This window comes from Protopterus annectens, chromosome 3.part0, assembly GCF_019279795.1.
Source record: "Protopterus annectens isolate FY-2018-M chromosome 3.part0, PAN1.0, whole genome shotgun sequence".
Lineage (NCBI taxonomy): Eukaryota > Metazoa > Chordata > Ceratodontiformes > Protopteridae > Protopterus > Protopterus annectens.
In genome coordinates, this window is record NC_056731.1 from 409,620,450 (window position 1) to 409,644,073 (window position 23,624).

General features: G+C 40.9%; 1 protein-coding gene across 1 annotated transcript in view; it reads left to right on the forward strand.

Annotated features, from left to right (window-relative positions):
- FARS2 (phenylalanyl-tRNA synthetase 2, mitochondrial) overlaps nucleotides 1-23,624 on the forward strand; it is a 2,286,208-nt gene that overhangs the window by 1,554,623 nt on the left and 707,961 nt on the right. The window contains exon 6 of the mRNA XM_044064858.1: nucleotides 13,593-13,744. Within this exon, the coding sequence (XP_043920793.1) occupies nucleotides 13,593-13,744 (152 nt within the window). The remainder of the gene's footprint in view (nucleotides 1-13,592; nucleotides 13,745-23,624) is intronic.

Genomic DNA, 23,624 nt, shown 5'->3' on the forward strand with positions numbered 1-23,624 from the left:
GACAGCATGTCGTTTGCAAAAATGATAGTAAGTCATGTGCAGGGTGTTTGTGAGAATGTCAAAGAGAAGGGGACCAAAGATTGAGTCATGTGGTACACTGGTGGTGAATGGGATGTATGAAGAGAGGGTGGAGTGCCATTTTACTGACTGATACCTATTGGAAAGGTAGCTTTTGAACCATAGAAGGGTGGGTTGATAGACACCAAATGAGGATATTTGAAGTAGAAGTTTGCTATGATAAACTGTCTCAAAGGTTTTAGACAAATCTTGAAATAAGGAGAAGACTAGTTTGCCATTATCTGTAGCTTTATTGACAGTATATGTGTAGGTCAAATGTGCAGTGTTAGTACTATGCAGAAGATGGAAGCCTTGTTGTGTAGGGGATGAGGATCTTCCTGCACGAGATAGTTTAGCAATTGTTTTTGAATACATTTTCAAGTATCTTGGTGGGGGGTAAGATTGCTGTAGGTCTAATGTTAGTAATGTCAGTTGAATTTCCTTCTTTGTGACTTTTTCCAGAGAGAGAGGGAATGTGAGATTCATGGATAGACCTATCTGCTGCTGTTTTAAGATACTTGATTGGAAGGTCATCAGCTGAAGTAGAACATGGTTTGAGTTTGTTTAAGAGTAGTTTTATGTACCTCAGGTTAAATTATAACAGAGAGTAATCAATTTATAGGCAATACAAATCAATTAACAGACAGGTAGAAAATAGAACGGGTTTTCTTTCAAGTCCTGAATGTAGAAACCTGTCAGCTAGGAACACTAAGTAACTGGCATATACAGTGTAAACTGTTGGTCAAGAGAAAGGACAGTGGCTAACTTAGTAAATGGTCCTTAGCATGCAACGACTACTCTTTTGGATGAGAGTACAAACGATTAGTCCAGATTATCACAGGTGGGATACCAGACTTTACTTGAACCTTGTGGTTTACCTCTGTATTCCTTTGGAGTGGAGGATGTTACAGGTAGGTATTTGACTAGTTGAAGTTAATACACAGCAAGGTTATTCAAGTTAAATCTTCTTAGACTGTACAAAATTCTCAGTGAAAACGTTTGGGAGTTGCCCTTATGGTAGAGCTCCTGCAGTATCGGGTCAGATGTAATGACCACAGACTCTGAATGGAAAAAAAAAGAGAGAAACTCTACTAAACTGTCATATTATATTGAGGCAATAAAGTTAATACTTTTTATAAAAAGAAATGGAGGAAGGACCACAGTGATTCAAAGCAAGAGAATATGAGGAAAGTATAAGAAAAGAGAGATGGTAAAAAAGTTTATGAATTGTAAGTTGAAAGCAGGTTATCAGGAGGTATACTGATAGAGAACCACAGTACTATAGTGTTTATATAGAGCTGTATAGAACAAGTTATCATAACATAGCGCTACACTGATAACCACAATGTAAAACAATCGCTTTTTAAATATTCATGGGGTAAATCAGTATATCAAAAGTGTTACTTTTATATGTATATACAGTGGATATAAAAGGTTTACACACCCCTGTTAAAATGCCAGGTTTTTGTGATATAAAAATGAAACCACAGTAAATCATTTCAAAACTTTTCCCACCTTTAATGTGACCTATAACCTGTACAGTTCAATTGAAAAACAAACAAATCTGTTAGGGGAAAAATATAAAAAATAAATATTAAAAAAAATAAAAAAAACATACAATAAGCTGGTTGCATAAGTGTGCACACCCTTAAACTAATACTTTGTTGAAGCACCTTTTGATTTAATTACAGCATTCAGTCTTCTTGGGTACACATCTGCCATCAATTAAAGAGACTCTGACTAACCCCAAATAAAATTCAGCTGTCCTTGTAGGATTTTCCTGACATTTACTCAGTTGCCTGATACAGCAAAAGTTATGGTTTGCAGAGAGCTTACAGAGTATCAAAGGGGTCTCATTGTTGAAAGTTATTAGTCAGGAGAAGGGTACAAAAAAATTTCCACAGCACTGGATATACCATGGAACACAGTGAAGACAGTCATCAAAAAGTGAAGAAAATATGGGACAACAGTGACATTGCAAAGAACTGGACGTCCCTCCAAAATTGATGAAAATACAAGACAAAAACAGGTCAGGGAGACTGCCAAGAGACCTACAGCAACACTGAAGGAGCTGCAGGAATTTCTGGCAAGTACTGGTTGTGTACTACATGTGACAACAATCTCCCATGTTCTCCGTATATCTGGGCTATGGGGTAGGGTTACAAGATGGAAGCCTTTTCTTACACAGAAGAACATCCAGGCCCAGCTAAAATTTGCAAAACAATACATCAAGTCTCCCAAAAGCATGAAGGAAAATGTTTTATGGTCTGATGAAACCAAGGTTGAACTTTTTGGCCACAATTCCAAAAGGTACATTTGGCGCAAAAACAACACTTTACATCACCAAAGAACACCATCCCCACTGTGAAACATGGTGGTGGCAGTATCATGCTTTGGGGTTGCTTTTCTTCAGCTGGAACTGGGGCTTTAGTAAAGGTGGAAATTATGAACATTTCCAAATATCAGTCACTTTTGGCCCAAAAACTTCAGGCATCTGCTAGAAAGCTGAAGAAGAATTTCACCTTTCAACACGACAATGACCCTAAGCATACATCCAATCAACAAAAGAATGGCTTCACCAGAAGAAAATTAAAGTTTTGGAATGGCCCAGCCAGAGCCCAGACCTAAAGCTAATAGACAATCATTGCCAAGTCAAGATGTGCCATGCTGATAGACTCCTACCCAAGAAGACAGAATGCTGCAATTAAATCAAAAGGTGCTTCAACAAAGTATTAGTTTAAGGGTGTGCACACTTATGCAACCAGCTTATTGTATGTCTTTTTTATTTTTTATAATTTTCCCTTAACAGATTTGGTTCTTTTTCAATTGAATTGTACAGGTTATAGGTCACATTAAAGGTGGGAAAAGTTTTGAAATTATTTATTGTGGTATCATTTTTTATATCACAGAAACTTTGCATTTTAACAGAGGTGTGTAAACTTTTTATATCCACCGTATATATCCATAGATTTCTGAACTTCATCAGTACAAAATCCATTGACCAATTCATCCACACACCAATTGTAGATGATAAAATCTTGATTTAGTCCTTACAAGTTGTAACTTCTTGCCTAGTCAGATCAGAGCACAAATCAACCACATTTCAGCATAAGACTGAAGCATGTAGCATCTTCTAATACCTTGGTATTCAAAGATTATGCTAGTGCTAATCTACTAAAATTGAATGATGACCTGGCTAAATTCAGAAGCCCCTTCCCTATTGACGGCATCAGTGTTTAGGTGGAATCCTTCACTACCAAATTTTAAGAACATGTAAATAGCTGCATAGACTTAGAAAATGACCACAACACTTTCTCACTAAAACAAAATCAAGGGCCTGAATTGTAAAAACTATGCAGACCATCTCAAAGCGTTGTATCTCTTCTCAGTACCATATAGACTATCGAGAGGAGACTTATAGAATTTCAACAGACCCTATTCTGTCAGACCTATTACAGAGTTACAAGTCCTGTGGTATCTCAAGTTATCTCAATCTGTTTTGCAAAATAAATAAATAGAACATGATGGAGGGATTGTATCATAGGGAATACCATTTCTATGGAACCGTCTTTCACGCTACATATAGCAAAGTACTTCTCATACTCTATTCAAATATAATTTGTTTGAATGGATGGGTAACCACAAATTCACCACCAGTTAATCAGCCCTATCCTTCAAGAGAAGGAGAAACATGTAAATATCCCAACATGTCCTTGTTTGGCTCATTTCTTTATTTGTATGAAAAATATAAGGGCTAAAAACTACCATGGGAACATAAGGCTAGGCTTCTTAAAATCCTCTCAGATCAATGGCTCAGTGAGTACCTGTGAATGTAATAAAGTTTGGAATACATTTCAGTTTCCAGAAAAAGAAAGAATGTAAAGGAAGCAGGAGTGTGAGCCAGTAAAGGAATTCCCATTTATTCATCATTTGTCTGTTGATGCTTATGTTGCAGAATTTAAAAAAAAAAAAATTGAGCCAAAGATTTTGCATTTGGTGAGCTGCTTGAGTCATTAGAATAAGTCAAAATCATGTGTGATATCAGAAGGGATCAGCTTAGGGTATATTATGAGAAAACCAGTCTTGACACTGAATAAAGGTGATATGTGCAGAGCAAACTAAATTGCCTAATCACAGTTAAAATTGCTCACTGAAGAGTTTCATGTGTGCAGAGTAGCTTGTGAGACAGGTAAGTTGAAAACAAGTAAAAGTGTAGTAAATTCAAACCTAAGAAAACATGGTACAGAGAAAGCTTGATAAAAATAAATGTCCTACTTTTAATAAAGTGTGTCGGAGCTGTGTCAAAATAAATAATTTCTCTAGATTGTATACAATGAAAGAACTTTACATTTAGAAAGACTAGGCTGAATCTTGCTGCTATGATGTTGGTAAAATCTTGCCTTAAATCATTGGGTCCATTCATTTTCACATTTTTCATTGTGTACAGGAGTATTATCATAATTATTAAAGTTTTGATAAATTCAGTTCTCACAAAAAAAAAAAATCCAGACTAGCTGGAGAATTAGTAACCTATCTTTAACCTTCCTTTAATATGCATAATTATTGAGAAGGTACTTCCTGCATTTTGTAGGGCAAAGCAAATTAGGTTCAGAATGAATTTGTGGATATACCCATCCAATCATCTGTTTGTATGATGTGAGTGTGTCATTGTGTTTAATGTTTAAAGGGCAGTATATTCAAGAAATGTGGTTAAAAGTTGCATAATGAATGTGTTCCTCCGGTGTGCTTTGTTTATATATTGGTAGATATTCAAATTCGTAAATATAGTATTAATAGAGCAGTTTGTCTTTTGGAGATGTAAAAGATAAATGAGGGTTTGGTCCTAGATGAAATGGAACAGAAGATACAGATCTCCATATAAGACTTTATAAAAGACCAAGTGTAGAGATAGGGCTTTATGCCTGTCTTAGTAGCTCAGGTTCTCTTGATTAGGAAATACTGTGGCCTTTCTTGGTGTGTCTGGACAGGCACATACCACTGGGCACATTGTATTCTATAACTGGTCTAATTAGAGCAGAGTACAGTGGAATGGTAACTTTCAAACCTGGATATGATGTCATTAGATATCAGTTGTTCTAAACAGAAGAATCTCATGACTGCTAATGCTTTGCGGTAGTAAAAAATAGGGAGTTTTCAATGCAGATGCCAAGATCCCTGGTTACATTCTCACTTTGCAGTGGGGGTCCAATGTATGTTGTAAATTGGAGTGGAAAGGTTTTTGCAAAATACACCAGTTCTACACTTGTTTGCATTTAAGTGTAGCCATTTTTCAGTATACCACCATTGTTTAGTGAAGCTTAACTCATGCTGTACTGACACCATGTCAGGGGTGATCAGAGAGTAACACCCACCTTGCAGTCATCATCAAACTTTATTAGCCACAGATCTGGATTTACTGCCTGGAGGGCAGAGAAGTAAATGCAAAATAGCAGGAAGACCAACACCAGTCCCTTGATACACTGCTAGTTATTTTGTTGGTGCTTGCTTAGTGCTAGACTGCATGGGTTCTGTCTTTTAGCCAGTTTGTGATCCACCATCCCACATATGGGTCTACATTTCTGTCTTTTAATTTACTTTCAGTATCAGAATGGGTGATGTCAGATGCCTTTGTCCGATTCAGATAGACTGTGTGGACTGTGACCACTACCTACAGCCTCTGTGATACTCACAAAGACATTTACTAGGAAGGGTAGCCATGATCTCCTTTTGTGAAAACCAAACGGCTGAGGGTCAAATTGCATGATATTTTTGATATTGCAGTTTATGAAGTCAACACAGTTTATGAATTCATAAAGTGTAAAAATTGTCTATTGTAAGAGTAAGAAATGCAAGATTCATTTCCAGGTAGATGATGTTATAAATGCACCGTCTGTCTTTAGCTGTTTGACAGTCCACGGACAATGCAATATGAATAGAAATTACAGTTTGAATGCACAGTTACATGTGGATTAGAAAATATTCAGTCTAGTGATTTACTTAGAGAGCTCAAAATGTATTTACTGGTGTGGATTTGCCAGGTGTTAACTTAGGTAATTACTCATTTATTTACATATTAATTATCCATTTTAGTCCTAATTGGCAGTACTCATTTACAGAGAGGCTCTGGGAAGAATGGCTCCCATATTAAGTGAAGAAAAGAAAATACAGTAATTCAAGACATCAAGAATGCAGGCAAATTAAACAAATACAAAATTGCATTTTGTATATTAATGCATGCAATAGGCAAGAATGTCAAATTCTGAAATTAGAAAAGAACAAACAAAATAAATCCACTTAATATAAATAAGTCTGAAGCTGTAACAATTGGAACTCAAAATAAAAGAGGTGTTGTGCTTCACTCTGATAAAGGCGGATAATAAGGCGAATAAAGTTGAAATGAAGAATGTCTAAAATAGCCATGATGACTTTGTATGTTGGTGTAACAGTGAAGATTTTCTTTACCATGTTATGATTAATGTTCGGAATAGCAATCATCCTGTAAGGCTATAGCTGCAGCTGGGCTGAGAAGAACCATGCTGCATTAGTTATGAGCTGTAGGTACAGACAATTTTTTTGGGTTTAATAATACGCATGCACAGAAGCCATTAGAAAATATTGCTAAACTTGTGGTTTCAAGAAATTTCAGTCAGTGGAGCACAAATGAGAGGTTGGCTTGTTAAATTAACAGTTTGGTAAAATAGTTAAAGTTTTTTTGACAAACTTTTAATTTAATAAGAGAGCAATTATGTAATTGTTTCATAGATATTTTCTTATATTAATACAGTCTAATTAGATTGATACCCCAAAGTGACATAAATGCCTCCTGCTAGCATGTTAATATTAGTGCCGTAAATTCTGATTCAGACAGAAGTAAATCAGACTTCCGTGTTAGGAATCTTCTTTTAAACTTTATTTTTTTGAATTGATTGGACAAATCCACCTTTTATTTATACGCAAAAGAGTGTTTGCACACATAAGAATAGGTGCAAACACTTTATTAAATAAACAAAATAAATAAATAAAACTTGGTCTTGCTGTATTAAACTTGATCTTTAAAGAAATTCTACTCAGAATGCTCCAAGGATGACAATGCAGTGATAAGTCTTAGTGAGGGACTGTTTACAACAGCCATTTACGGTGAGAAAGAAATCTAGCCATAATTTTTGTTTAATGAACTCAGTTGTATGGAGGCTCATGTTTAAAACAGATAGAATAATAACACGTAATTAGCTCACAAAAGAAGTAATGGCAAAATACATGAACACCCTTAGGAATTGTGAAAGGTAAAGAAAAAGACAACCATGTCAGCAAGAATTCAGCCAGATGTTCTTTACATTGGTCTTCCTCAAAACAGAGTGATCTCTTTAACTTGAAAAGGGGGAAATTCTGCCTGTCTATACTTTTAAGATGCTTGGCACATCCAAAATATGTCAAAATTCAGAACGTATATCATGTCCTCTGATGTCCTGTCTCATTAAGCCGTCTAAAATACATACTTATGAAGCTGAGTGCATGTAACTGGTTACCATCACATTGTTACAGGTAATCTTGAATGTAGATATGTTGTTAGTAGTAGGTGATTAATAACTCTAAATATGGCTGTCTCAGTGATGTGCTTTGATCTAAAACCAACCAGCAGTGATCTAAGAGATGATTGAATGTTAGCTAGTAATACTTTGTTTTGTAAAACAGTTTGTCATTAACCTTACCATAAACCTGAAAGGTTTGAGAGTAAGTGCCAATTTTCCATGTTGATCGGATACAAAGATTCTTTCTTGAGACTAAGGAAAGTTTTACCCAGAATGTAAGGAAAAAAAACTTCATTCAAAAAGAGGATCAAACAGTAAGGTAAGTAATTGGACTAAGTGACTCATGAAAGACCTATGTATTTTACCATACATTTTAACAACACAATTGCATGTATTTATTATAAAGAGCATTACCAGTTCCTTTTTCGTCTTATTCAGAAGGCCTTTGATTTGTAGACCTAATGCTGGCAGACTGAATACTTGAATCTACCTTCTTCCCCAACTTAGTTTTTACAATTCCGTGGAAACCAAGTACAACCTGTCTGCAGGTGACATAAAAATGGGTGCATTAAAAAGGAATACAGAAGTCACTTTCTGTTAGGACTTGGATGCAGTTTGCATGGTATATATAGATGTGGCGGTGGGTTTTGAAAGTGCAGGTTGTTGCTTTTGGTAGGATAGCATATGTAGTCATATTGATCTTGTGTCATAGTGTCCCCTAGGCAGAGTCACACAAAACAGTAATATAAGGACAGCGGTGAAGCCCAACAAGACCCTGTGCTGCATGGCTGAGGCAGTAGATGAGAGTGATACTGAAGGTAGTTCCCCAGTATAGAGCATGCTGGCTAGGTTTCACTTTCAGCACTGTACCCGTTTCTTTTGGTTGTGCAGACAAAGAGAATGGACTGTAGAAAATATGGGTCTATATTAGAACACTGAACTTTCAAAATTTTGAGTGTTCTAATATCGACCCGTTTTCAGAGAATGCTGAAAATATCGAAGAAACAGAAAACCAAATTTTTTCCTAGGGAAAGAATTCGGTTGTCTGTTTCTGTTGCTTCGGTATTTTCAGCTCTGTGGTGGAAAGTTACAGGTCGGATTCAGGTAAGTGAGCGATTGTGTGGACATGAGGGTTAGGGCGCTGGTCAGGTAAATGTGCGATTGTGTGGACGTGAGGGTTAGGGTGGGGTAGGTGAGTTAGGGTTAGGGCGCGGGTGAGGTGACTGTGCTATAGTGATGGACCTTAGGGTTAGGGTTTGGGTTAAGGTAAGGGGATAGTTAGTGGTGTATGTATAGTTTAGTGTAGGGTTAGGTGTAAGAGTTTAGGTGTATGTGTGTGGATTGCTGTTTGTTTGGTGTGCTTGTGTTGTGTGTATGTGTTTTGGAACAGCAGATTTTTTCTCTAGGAAAAAATTCGCTGTTATGTATGTTCGATGTTTTAAATTTTCGATTAATAGGTTTCGATATTAGAACACTCAAAATTTTGAAAGTTCAGTGTTCTAATATAGACCCAGAAAATATGAAGCTGTGATTTTAGAATGATGAAAAGAAATGCAAGAGCTGGGTTACAAGGATAGATTTAATATGCATATACTGTAAAAATATGGCTCTAGGTGATTCCGTCATGTTGACTGCCGTCAAAAAAATGGGCATGGGTAGTTACCGGTGATAAGTGGGTTGAGGACCCGGCCTACTCTCTGACCCACGCCAGGGCCCCATGCTAACGGTGGGAGGGGTATATGTGCCCCTATTGGCCAGTGTGTGCCTGCCATAAAAGCCCGGCAGCCCTGGGTCAATAGGCTACTGGCTGGCTGGTGTCTAGTTGCCCAGCCTGGGTTACCTGGGATAGCTTTGTTGACTGAAAGCTAGACATAAAACCAACCAACCTTCCAAACATGAACTGAGAATCGCTACGCTTAATGTAGGTTCACTGACAGGACGCAGCTTAGAAGTGGATGACATGATGATATGGAGGAGGCTGGACATCCTATGTATCCAAGAGACGAGATGGAAGGGCAGTGCAACAAAGCCACTTGGCTTGGGATCCAGACTCTACTACTCAGGTGGTGGACAGGCTAGAAATGGTGTAGGAATTGTGGTGAGACAGAGGCTTCAGAAGTCAGTGAGGGATATCATCAGAATTAATGACAGACTCATGGCAATCAGACTCCAGTGTAATGATAGGACAGTATTCATAATCTCAGCCTATGCCCCACAGCAGGGTTGTGATAGTGAGGAAAAGAGTGCATTCAGACAGCAGTTGTAGGACCTACTAGATAAAGCAGGACAACATGAATTGGTGTTGATAATGGGTGACTTAAATGCACATATCGAGACAGACAGAACAGGATATGAGGTCTGCCTGGGTCCACATGGGTGGAGCAATAGGAATAAAGGAGAAGCCATTCTAGACTTCTGTCTGGCAAATGGCTTGATAGTAGCCAACACATGGTTCAGAAAGAGAGACAGTCACAAGATCACATACAAGAGTAGCCAACATGCAACTCAGGTAGACTTCCTCCTAGTAAGGAAAAGGCACTGGGGTAGAATCCATGATTGCAAAGTCACCCCCAGTGAAACAGTCGGTTCACAGCATAAACCACTAGTTGCCACAATCAGCTGCAAGCAGTGATCAGAGAAGGCTCTAAGGTCAACAGAGACCAGGCTGAAGACCTGGAAGTTGACTGGAGAGAAAGTACAGCAGTTCAAGGAATTACTCAGGGCTCTAGCACCCCAAGAAGAGGAGGAAATGGGTAGAGTTGAAGAAGAGTGGCAGTGCCTAAAAACAGCATGTGTTAGGACTACAGAAAAGATATGTGGCCGAGCCAGGTATGGAAATAAGGTACATAAGGAAAGCTGGTGGTGGAATGCAGAAGTGCAGGAAGTAATCAAAAGAAAGAAGGAGTGCAGGAAGAAGTGGGAGATTGAAAAGACTGACCAAGCTAGGAAGGACTACTGGTTGGCTAACAAAGAAACTAAGAAAGAAGTTGCAATAGCAAAGAATAGGGCATCAGAGGCACTCTATCAGCTTCTGGAAAGTGACACAGTAAGGGGCACAAAGAAACTATACCAGGTTGCAAGGCAAAGACAGAAAGATAAAGAAGATAGTCAGACACCCTTCATAAGGGATTCCAGCAACAACCTGCTTACCAGCCTACAGGACATCAAAGGCAGATGGAAGGAGTATTTCCACCAGTTCTGAATGAAGAAAACCCCACAGAAGTGGTACTGTCCCAGAAACAGCCTACAATGAGAGTAGAAGAGGAGCCCAGCTTAGAAGAAGTAAGAGCAGCACTAAGGAAAATGAAGTCAGGGAAAGCAGCAGGCTCAGATGAGGTCACAGCAGATATGATAAAGATGCTGGGTGAGCTAGGGGAGAAATGGCTCCTGAGGGTACTAATTGCAGTGTGGAGAGAAAGGCGTATTCCAGATGACTGGAGAATAAGCATACTCGTGCCAGTGTACAAGAACAAAGGGGACATCCACAACTGTGGACAGTGCAGAGGCATCAGACTCCTACCACATTGCATGAAAGTTCTGGAGAGGGTGATTGATAAATGGATACGCAGAATAGTAGAATGTAAGATGGGAGATGAACAGTTCGGATTCAGATCAGGATGCAGCACAATTGACCCGATGTTTGCATTGAGGCAGATACTTGTGAAGAAACTAGAGAAGAGGAGAGAGTCAAACTGGGGTTTCCTAGACTTGGAGAAAGCATATGACATGGTCCCAAGAAAGCTAATCTGGGCAGTACTGCGGTGGTTTGAAGTCCCAGAAACATTGGTAGAATTAGTACAGGCTATGTACAAGGACCCAATGACTCAAGTACGAACAGTGTTTGGCCTCACTGAGGGGTTCCCAGTGGGAGTGGGTGTACACCAGGGTTCAGCTATGAGCCCACTGCTCTTCATACTGGTAATGGACTACATCAGCAAACAGGTTGGAGGGGTCAGAGCAACAAAGCTGCTGTATGCAGATGATGTGGCAGTACAGGCAGACTCTGATCTAGAACTTCAGCAAAGGATAGGAGAACAGAATGCAAATCTGAAGGCACATGGGATGAAACTAAGCACAGATAAGACAGTGGTAATGGCAGCAGATTGGGGAAATCAGAATAAGCTGAGAATAGAGATAGATGGGAAGATAGTGGAACAGGTAAACAGCTTCAAGTTTCTGGGAGGTGTGGTTGAGGAGAAGGGTAGTCTGAATGAAGAGGTCAAAGATAGAATCAGAGGGGCTGCAGCCAACTGGCATAGAGTATCAGGTGTAGTCTGTGACAGAAGAATGCCAAAGAAGCTGAAAAGTAAGGTGTACAAGACAGTGGTGCGACCAATACTACTGTATGGTACAGAAACCTGGGCAGTAAAGGCAGAACAGTTGAAGAAGCTAGAGGTGATGGAAATGAAGTGCCTGAGAAAGGTGGTAGGATGCACACTGTGGGACAGGCAAAGAAGTGAGGACATAAGAGCAGAAGCCAAAGTAGCTCCAATTGCAGAAAAGATCAAAGAGAACAGATTATGATGGTCTGGGCACATGTAGAAAAGCAGAAGGCAGTCTGATGAGGGAGATTTGGGGCAGACAGGAAGAAGGTAAGAGGAAGCGAGGAAGTCCAGCAAAGAGGTGGATGGATTGTGTGAAAGAAGATCTGCGACAGTCAGGCATGAGTGTTGAAGAAGGCAGGAGAGTGGCACTGAATCGAGAGAGTTGGCAACAGTTAATACGATACCCCGACCTCATGTAAATGGGAAAAAGGGGGATGATGATGATGACGAATACTGGAAAAGAAAGGGTTGGCAGGACTGGATAACACTACACCATATTTTCATGCAGCAAGTAATAATTGTGAGGCTGAGCAAGTGCAGTTGGTGAAAAGGGGGAGGAGTATGACAACTGAAACTTGGGAAGGATTCAAGATTGGCATGAAAGTATAGACCCAGAAAATGCCTGTGACAATGATGGGACTGAATTTCAATTTGAGATATGGGGGATTGGGCATTCAAGGATGCCTGGGACAAATGAAGGAAAGGATGAGGTTGTGCAAAGAGAGATTCAACTTCCTTAGTGATGCACAACTGTGAGACAGCAATAATGTATAAAACTTTATTGACCAGAGTTAAGAGTTTTCGTTCCTAAAATTCAGTAGAACTTTATCAGAACCAGTGAATTTTAGGAACGAAATAGCTTAACTGTGGTGAATCAAGTTTTATACTTTATTGCTGGCTCAGAGTTGTCCTTTGTGCATCACTAAGGAGGTTTCTTTCATTTATTCATTTGTGGACTCTTATTTCTCAGGAGAGATTCAGCTTATATTGTCTGACTACATAACTCAGTCAGATTCCACAAACTAGGTGCCTCATTTTGTGAACAAGTTTGTCCATTTTCTTTTCAGAAACAGATGGGCACCATTCATTAGTATCCTCATTAGCCATACTTCTTTTTGTTAGCAGTGGCATTAGAGCATGAATTACAACCTTATACACAGCAGCTTCTACATGGCATACATAAGAATGACATCTCTCCAGAGATGTACTAAATAGCTTAACTCTTCCATTTCAGTTATTGAGCCATCATCTGAGTGCCTACAGACTGCACTGAAATGTGCAACAAAAGTAAGTAATTTTATCAGAATGTTGTAGCTGCATGTGCAAGACTAGTATACAACATGAGAGGAAGATCTGAGATTTAAAGCCATCATGCACAGAAGGTGTACCAGTTAAAGGAAAAAAAAACACTAAATATTTATAGTTAATTGTTCAGAGAATTATAGTATAATATATGTAAGTGCTTTTGCTGAGCTATAAAACATTGCTGTCTAATTGTGTAACATTAGACTGCATTAAGATTTAGATATACTCTACTGTCTCTTGTTTAATGCCATCAAAAATCTATATTTAGCAACAACATTTGAAACAGTTTTAATTAGTGGTAGACCATCTTTTGACTTCCACAGACCTTTATAATTTCCAAATGGCTAACAGTAGCATATTTTGTTTCATTTTGCAGCCTCTTAGCAAATATCCACCATTAATAAATGACATCTCGTTTTGGCTGCCTTCTGAGGGATACAGTGAAAATGATTTTTATGATTTGGTCCGAAACATTGCGGGGGACTTGGTAGAAAAAGTTACACTTATAGACCAGTATACTCATCCAAAGTAAGTACTGCATTTTGCATGTTTCTTTTCTGTACTTGAACATTGCTATGGTGTTTACTTTTGCATTGCTCTGTTGTGATATAAGTGATGCCACACAATCCTAGTTATTTTTTTCTTGTAGATGTATTGTTGATTTGTTTTTTGGTGGGTTAGGTCTGCAGTGATTCTGTATAATGGTCCCCCACACTATGATAGACCTTTTGGGCATTGTGTAGGTAAATTATATTTTTAGCCAGCTAAGGCTGGTATATTATAGTAGTAGCTTCTTTGCATTTGTTCTCTCATCCTGTCTGATGCTGAACTTGCTGTTTGCTTCTGTCTTGTCTTTGCAGTAGTTTCCACACACCCAACTCTAGTTAGTGGTTTTCTTTGGTGTCTTAAAGCTTTGTGTCATCTTCAGTATGTGTAAAAGTTCATGGTGTCTACATTTAATCTGGGTACTCTATAAGTCACACCCTAACTACAGCATCCTCTTCTTTCTGCATTTATACATGTTAAACTACACCCCCTTGCCAGGGATACCCAATATAAATTAATGCCTGCACCACATAACCTACTATTATAACTGTACCACATCTTCTTCCTTTGCATCAAAATATTGGGAAGTTAAATTTCTTCCAAACACAGCTATAACAATCCAACCAAACAGATGGAACCCCTTTTTTCAGAAGGAGAGCTGGACAGAGAACATATGAAGTGAGACAAAATGTCGCTAGCAACAACAATGTGCGTGTGACTTTGACTTTCTCTAGTAACATCAGTAGGTTGTATGATATTGTTCACAGGTCAATTCTTCAGATGGATGAGTGCATTCGAGCAGCAGTAGGCAATAAGTCCAGGTTCTGCTTTAAGAATGGTATATCTCTGAAGAGACAGTTATGTTATGATCCTAGTCTGGACAATAACAGTCCTCTGAGATCTGAGAAGGTTGGGATCTTTCCTTGTCATTTATGCAAAGCATGTAGTTATATTTCAAGTGCTAAAACTTTTCAGCACCCTTTGACTGGGTTAGTCCCAGGTTGTATGCCGATTGTAGAAGTTGTGAGTTGGTATACCTGGCAGTCTGTAGTAAGTGTTCTCATTTTTTTGTGGGGGAAAACTAACAGACCTTTTAAAGAAAGAATCTTGAAGCATATGAGTAATATTCGGCTTAAGAACATCACCAATGTGCTTATGAAACATGCTTTTGTGAATCCAGGGCACACTTTTTCATTTTAGGTTTTACAGCTGGTGAAGAAGAAAGAGAGGGGAGGTAATATTGTTCATAGTACAGAACTGGCTGAGTTGAAGTGGATCATGAGGCTATAAGCAGATAAGACTCCTGGGCTTAATAGGACTGTACTTTTAAGACCTGCATTATGCCCATGTCAGCTGTTTTAGTGATATACTCCTTGAATTTTCTGATTGGATAGTTTTTATTAAATGGAATGTGTGTTTCTGTTTAAAGGGTTACTTTGTAGCTAGTGATTTTAGATCTGAAGAAGAGTTCAGTGCTTGAAAGTGCTTATCGATTTTATTTTAATGTGTTGTGTGCTTTTAAACTGGATTTGGCCATGTTAGTTGGACCGTCCTTTTTTATTGGTTTCGTGTTTCTTGTTCAGGACCAACTTTTTGCTGCAGTTTGTGTATTTTTCTTATTGTTACTTGTCAATAATGTCAGATGCTTTCACCAAGCTTTACAAGGCTTCATCATAACAAATATAAGTTTGTCATGTGTGTGGCCTCAAAATATAACTCAGACTCTGGAACATTTAGATCAACCCTTTCTCAAGACATTAGAAGTTTTCCCCCATGGCACTCTAGGCTTTCCTCCATCCAAAACAGAATTTTACATCATATTCTTAGTCTATCTTAAAAAATTATCAAAGCATAATCTCAACATGTTTGTAAAATGACAAATAAAAACCAAAGCATGCTGCCAAAGGATAAAAAGAAAACAAAACTGCAATAACAAATCCACAGGTGGTGTGACCAATCAGGCTCAGAATCCCAATATAAAACACATTTATTCAACGAATATAAAAAGATGGTTAAGTGCTTTCGTCAAAACTGATTTCATCAGTACCTTGAATTAAAAAGACCAAACACTTAAATTTCTAAAATGCAAGGTCACATGATAACATAAAAATTAATTTTTAAAGGGGTATTGCCCCATTTTATACACACGTGGCTTTTCTCTTAATCACAGGCATAACAGAGGTTGTTGTTGTTCCACACAGAAGACGCTCTAGCTGAGAATCGAACCGGACGTCTTATTGTGAGGCGACAATGCTACTGCAGCACCACCACTGCAGTTCCCACCACCACCACCGCAGTTCCACACAGACATAACAGAAGTACTGTCATTTATCCCTGGCTTAGATGTTGCATTTAGTTTCAAATGCCATTTGAGTTCACTCTCCTCAATTTTATTTTCCCAGTAACCTCCCTTCACATCCTTCATGATTCTTTCCAAAATACCAAATTTAAAATTAAAATTTTTTCCTTGACAAGGTCCATTATTATGTCTAAACATTGCATTATTAAATTCACCATTCTTAACCACATATAAATGCTCATAGATGCTTTTCCTTAAACTTCTAGTTGTTTCCCCACATAAAAAAAAGTTACAGGTATTACACACCGCAATATACACAATACCATGTGGGCTTCAACAACAATACTACTGTCATGATTAACGTATTTGCAGTAGTTACACATACCACTCTTTTTAGTCCCCCCAATGTGCTGTCAGCATGCTTTTTAATCGGCTGTTCTAATATGTTTTTTTAAATAATTCTTTGTAATATTCTCTGTAACTAAACTATGTAATGCGGAGCTTTTCTCCCCGGGCCTCCACTGAAAATGGGCTTCCTGAGCCCAGTGGACCTCCCCGGTCATCAAACTGGAATAAATAAATAAATAAATAGTTACTTGTCTCAAAGACAAATTTTGTTTTTTGCCCAAGTTGTTCAAAAATAAAATTGAGGAGAGAGAGCTCAAATGGCAATTGAGGCTAAATGCAACATCTGAGTCAGAGATAAATGGCAGTACCTTTGTTATGCCTGTGCTTAAGAGAAAAGCCATGTGTGTATAAAATGGGGTAATACCCCTTTAAAAATAAATTTTTATGTTATCATGTGACCTTCCATTTTAGCTATTTAAGTGTTTGGGCCTTTTAATTCATGGTTCTGATAAAGTCAGTTTTGACGAAAGTGCTTAACCATCTTATCTGAAGTATTTAACTTCATTTTATCTGCAACCTGTGGGTATTCGGATCCATATCGGATCCGAGCCAGCAACTTTTCAAGCATCTGCTCCGAGCTCCAAGCTCCTTCCTCTTACCCATAACCCATCACCTACCTTCCCTAAGATCTCGTTTGCCGCTTTGTGCATCAGCATCGTGATCTCTGTAGCTCCAAGTGTTGGGTGTTAGTAAGTGACTTTGGCCAAACTTTTTTGCTCTTTATAGTCAGTGTGTGTGTGATCGTTTAGTTCCCTTTACCTCCCCCTTTTCGCTGTACGTCGGTTTTATACAAAAAAAAAAAAAAAAAAAAGTTTTTGGTAAAGTAGTATAGTAAGGCCTTCCCTACCCCTTAGGTGTGTGTGTTAGAGTGCTGGTTTTAAGTAGCTTGGCTGTGTATGTTAGTAGTATGCCTGATCAGCCAAAGCCTACTTTTAAAAAATGCACAGAGTGTGGCCATAAGCTTTCACTGGCCGGTGGCCACACTCTTTGCCTTATTTGCCTGGGTGTTCCCCATCTTTCTGTTCAGTGAAGCGTGTGCACCAGGTTTAACCCCAGGGCATTAAAAGAACGGAAGGCCAAACTGGTTGCAAAGGGCCTCCTACCTGTTTCCTCCTTGGTTGCATCGGCCTCGGCTCCTCCAGCAGTTGTTCAACTGCCCCTCAAGCTGGGACTCAGCCTCCCACCAGACCTGTTGAAGGGGAGGCTAAAGGAAAGGACAAGAAGAATAAGGACAGAGATAACAAGAGGGGATAGGCCCCGCAAGCTGTCTCCAGAGCGGGAGCCCTTCCCTAGCCTGCCTTCTAAAGTGTTGAGACCTACATCTCCTCAGCTCCACTCCCCGAGTTTCTCCCTGGAGCCGACGGAGCCCTTGGATCCAAGGCCATCATCTAGGTCATCACAATGACCAGACAGATCCAAGTCGGTCACCTCCTCACGCTCGACTCGGAGTCTATCAGAGCTGGATATGGACAAGATGATGAGGAGATTTATTCGGACCCAAATCCAAATGGGAGTCTTGCCAGGCCCCTCTCCCTCTGGAAGGGGAACCTCCATGCCCTTCTTTCATTCAATTTCTCCTTCCCCAATCCGATCTGCGGTTTCAGGGTTTATGGATCCGTGGATCCTCGGAGCTGGGGGATTGGCGCCGACAGTTCCTCCAACCTCGACGACAGTGATTACCTTGAGTTCCTCGGATCAGACCAGTTTGGATCCGAGCAACTCTCAGGGCCGAGGACGGGGAGTCGGATCCAAGGGGATGGAGGTGTCTTCGGCTCTGACCTTCTCGGATCCAAGCAATTCCTTTGGAACTTCGGCTACTCCTGCCTCGGCCCCGATCCTCACTGTGGACCCGGGGAGAGCTTCCTCCTTGTTGGATGCTAATCAGGTACACTTTCCATCAGCGTTTGTTGTGGTGGAGATGGTTCTCTCCCAAGGATCAAGACCCCAGCCTATTTCTTTGGATTCCACCCAGGCTCCCTTGGATATGATTATGACTCCCTACAGCTTGTCCCAGGGACAGCCTGTGCTAGAAGACCCCAAGCAGTTACCCTGGAGGAACCCCTCGTGGCTCACAAGCCCTCTTCAGAGTCCCACTGAAGAGGGTCCCCGTAAGCACACGTGTAAAAGGAGGCTCCTGGACTCCCCCGAGTCCTTGAAAGAAGACACTGATTTAGATGAAGGAGAAGGTTCCCCCAGGTCGCCTCCTGAGGATATCTCCTTTGGAGACATCATGGAGATCCTCTGCCAGAGGGGAGGTTGGTCAGCCCCGAAACCACCTACGGATGAGTCAGTGCTCCTGGAGGCCTTTGGCACTGGCCCATCTACATCCTGGGTGTCCCCTCCTGCGGATCCCTTAGTGGATTTTATCACCATGCGGGCATGGAAGGAGCCTGACACAATACAGCAGATACCAAAATGCCCGGACAGGATTCTCTCTCCACCCTCAGACAGACAGGCCTCATACAAAGGATCCCCGGTGGATGCTATGGTGGTTGCAGCAGCCACCAAGAGGGAACTGACACAGGAAAGTTCCTCAGTCCACCCTCTTAACAAGGAGTCCAGGGCGGTGGATCGATTTGGGAAGCGAGTGTTTTCTTCAGTGACATTTTACATTCGAGCACTGAATTATTTGGCACACGTTATATGACTGCAGCGAGACCTAGTCATGGAGTTCGCTGAGTCTCCACCAGAGTCTTGTCGCCAGAGGACAAGTGTCTGTTCTCCATGAAAATGTCGACTCTCAAATTTGTATCGAACACATCCATGCGTCTCCTTTCCCATGCCACGGAAGGAGCGGTTCGGACAGGCATGGCTATGAGGAGACATGCATGGCTTAGGCTGTGTCAATTCGTGGACCCTTTCAAGGCATCTTTCACAAATGCTCCCTACAATGGTTCTTCTCTTTTTGGGAAGACAGCATGTGACACTATGGTCCAGAGCGAAAAGGACGGGAAGACTTTGTCTGCTGTTGGAGTCTGCTTCTCTAGCCCTCAAAGATCCTTTTCTAGTAATCAGAGAGGGCAAAAGAAGATGTAGTTCCGAAAATCATAGTTTTCCTGGGACTCTCAGGACAACTCGTCCCTTAGAGGCAGATGGGGACAAGACAGATGCCGCCCCAGAGGCCGAGGGGGGCCGAGGAACTTTGGGTCTAGGGAGACCTTCTTGTACAGGCCCACGCAGCAGCTCGACTGTCCTACTCTGGAGACAGTCAGGGGAAGATTATCATTGCACCCAGCGGCTTGGGAGTCCATAACTGCGGACCATTGGGTGCTTCAAATAATATTCAAAGGTACGCCATCCTGTTCGTTACCACTCCCATACAACCAAAGCTCCTCCGAGATGTCCCACCCGTTCAAAGGGAGGTGGCAGCGCTAGAGATTTCCAAGCTGCTTTGCAAACGAGCCATCGAACCAGTCTTGCCAGATCAGTCCGGATCAGGCGTTTACTCCAGGTTCTTTTTAGTGCCAAAAAAGACGGGGGACCTCAGGCCCATTTTGGACCTGTCAGCCCTGAACCTGGCTGTAGACAAGCAGAAATTCTGGATGATCACCCTACAGTCCATTCTACCTTATCTTCGAGAATGTGACTGGATGTGCTCGATAGACCTCCAGGATGCTTACTACCACATCAAGATTCACAGAAGCTCCAGGAGATTCCTTCGCTTCCGGCTGGGAGCCAATCATTTCCAGTTCAGAGCCCTACCCTTTGGTCTCACCACAGCCCCCAGGGTGTTACCAAGATAATGGCAATCGTAGTGGCTCACCTGAGGCTTCAGGGGATTCAGGTATTTCCTTATCTAGATGACTGGCTCCTCGTTGCTTCCACCAAGCGTCTTCTTTGCATGGCCAGAGACTCCTTTCTTCATCTTGCAATCCAGCTAGGGATTACTATCAGTGTTTCCAAGTCCCTCTTGGACCCAGTGCATATCTTGGACTTTATCAGAGCATGGCTGGACACCCTCCAATTGAAAGTCTTCCTAACTCTAGACAGGGTCCAGAGCCTACGGGCCCATATATCAGTGATCCTTGGCCCCAGGCTACCAAAGGCAGGTGATGTTCTCTGAGCCCTCGACTCTGTGGCTACAGCAATCTTGATCCTTCCCTGTGCGCGTCTTGACATGCGTGTTCTTCAGTGGACTCTGGCAGTACAGTGGTCTTGGCTAGATCTTCCCATGGACTATCCAATTCAAATCAGCAAATCCTGCAGGACGTCGCTTCTCTGGTGGCTCCAACCTCTGGAGATCTTAGCAGGACGGCCATTCATTTCACCCACAGCCCAAGCCACAGTGACCACAGATGCCTCCCAGCTTGGGTGGGAGGCATTATTTGGGGAGAACGGTCTAAGGCACGTGGTCCCAGACCGAGACCAGATTGCATATCAATGTTCTGGAGATGAGAGCAGTGCTTTTAGCATTGCAAGCCTTTCACACTGTTCTTCCCCGGGGACGATTGCAGTTTAGTCAGACAACATGTCTGTTGTCTGTTACATCAACAAGCAGGGGGGAACCAGATCTTACCCTCTCTGTCGCGAGGCCATGAGAGTGTGGGGGTGGGCGATATCCACCAGTCGATTTCTTATTGCAATGCACATCCCGGAACGCTCCAACATTTTAGTGGACAGATTGAGTCGGGCTATTCTAATGCCATACAAGTGATCTCTGAAACAATCGATAGTGTAGGAGATCTTCCTTGTGTGGGGTCAGCCTTGCTACGATCTCTTCACATCTCCTTCCAACGTGAAGTGCAGCGAGTTCTTCGGTCTGATCCCATTGCCAGGGGATTCCTGCAGATACTCTGTAGTCCATGCTTGGCCTCCTGCATTACTGTATGCTTATTCCCCATTACCTCTCATTCCAAAGTTTCTTCAGAAAGCTTGCCAACTGGGGTGAAAAGTGATCCTCATTGCCCCATTCTGGCCTCGTCAGGTGTGGTTTCCCTTCCTCTGGTCTGATGTTCTAGCTCCTCCTTGGATTCTGGATCCTTGCCCGGATTTCATCTCTCATCCCTCGGGCACTTGTCCGCCCATCCTGGACAGCCTCAAGCTGACAGCTTGGTTGCTCCAGTTACCTTGATTGCCCGGACTCCCAGTTTCATAGTTTCATAGTTTAGTACTAGGCTATCTGCCCTGGGGCATTTGTAAACCTAGCCATAGTGATGTGACTTTCGCCACCCCATAAAATGGTACAAAATGTACAGAATAGATTTAGAATACTGTGCCTCTGTCTAGTAGTAACACAGTGAAGGTCCCCTTATATAATAGAATTAGTTTACTGTGCCCCTGTCTAGTAGTGACACAGATGTGACCCCTGGGGTAAACGTACGATCTCCCATCCACTCATCAAGATTTCTCTTGAGGAGAGTCAGTGAGGGGCTCTGCCTAACATGAACTGGGATCTTCGAAGGTTGAACACCCCAAGACAACCACCGCCAAGTGAGAACCACGAATGCAGGTCACAGCACATAAAAACATCAGACTTCAGGATGTGAGCCTCTCCTGTTTTAGAACCCTTTTCAATAATAGATCAATCTTTTTATATGCTCTGTTAACCTCATTTATTGATACTCTAGTATATACAGCCTCATCATCCAAAAGCTTCATTATTGCTGCCAAATAATCAATCTTACACATCATAACCATCCCGCCCCCTTTATCAGGTTTCATACACCTCACCTTGTCTGACCCCCAAGCCTTCACTCAGGTTATCTTGCCAACAATGTTTAGTCGCACAAATTCTTCTAAATTCATATTCTACTAGTTTGTCAAATACTAACAAGGCCCCATTGATGGAACAAAGGTGTTTAAAGGCACAACTGTTGTACAACTGCTTACATCATAATCACAAACATTCTTCTGTTGAAAATATAACTGAAGGTCAAGTCTTCTCAAAAATAATTTAAAATCCATTAGAACTTGAGCCACATCCAACTTATAGTTTTAATCCAATAAACCAAAATAACTATCACCAATTTCTAAATCAGTGTAGTTATAAATAATAAACCCATTTTTTATCAAAGTAGAACATTGCAAAATAGGATTAAATTCAGTCCCACTTCCTTCATTAATAACATCAGAATCCATCATTGAATGACCTACACCTACTGAACATACCTGCCTGTCTTCTACACATACACAAAACAATTCATTGTCTACAGAATGTTCACACATATTATTAATACCTAAGCCATTATCATGTACTTCAATTAAAATATCATTGTTACTTATATTCATATTATCATTATCATTGTTATTAAAAACATAATCCTGAATAGTGGACCCGTTGGTTAACTCTTGATTTGTGCTACCAAAAACATTTCCTGAATCATCCTTGAACCCAAACTCTAGTAATTCGGATGATCCTTCCACATCACCCTTACAGGACCTCCTTGGGCCACTTGTTGAATCTAAAAAAACATCAGCATCCTGAAATTCACAATCATTATTATTATTACATTCATTGTTATCCCCCCCAATGTCACCATTATTGTCCAAACCATGCTGCAAACTCGCCGTAGAATATAGTCTTTGGCCACCTACAGGATAAGCAATTAGCATAATTTTTGTTTAGTCTCTTTACTTTGTTTAACAAATAAATCCAACTTTGACAAAACTTTGTCGAACCATGCCTGATATTGAAAAAAGAGGAGGTCAGAAGTAATACTAATGTATAGTTTATCAATCTCCCCATGATAATATCAAGCAACTCAAGGCCAGTACGGTCAAATAGGCAAACAAGGTCTTTAAAGGATTCAGTACCTGCATCTATCCCCATTGACCCTTAGGTATCTGCTTAAGTTCCTTTGACTTGTTCAAAAACAAGTTATCGAGCTGCAACGCTCTGTACTTTCTACAGAGTTTTTCATATCGAAATATCTGCTCTCTGAGGGCTGGGAACACATTTTTGTTACTGACTGTAGAATCGACCGCTGAAAAATCCAAGGTTGGTGAATCAAACCAACGCTCCTGGTTGTGCTGTCTACGCACACTGGTAGCTGCAACAGAAGATGCTTGTCCTCCACAGGCCCTAGATCCAGCAACCACACCACTATTTCCAGCAAGGTCTCTGTCCTGGTGTCAGAGAAGCAATAGGTGAATGTAAGGTAAACAGGCCAATCTCCGTATCGGTTGGGCTCACACACCCAGTACTAATAGGGCTAG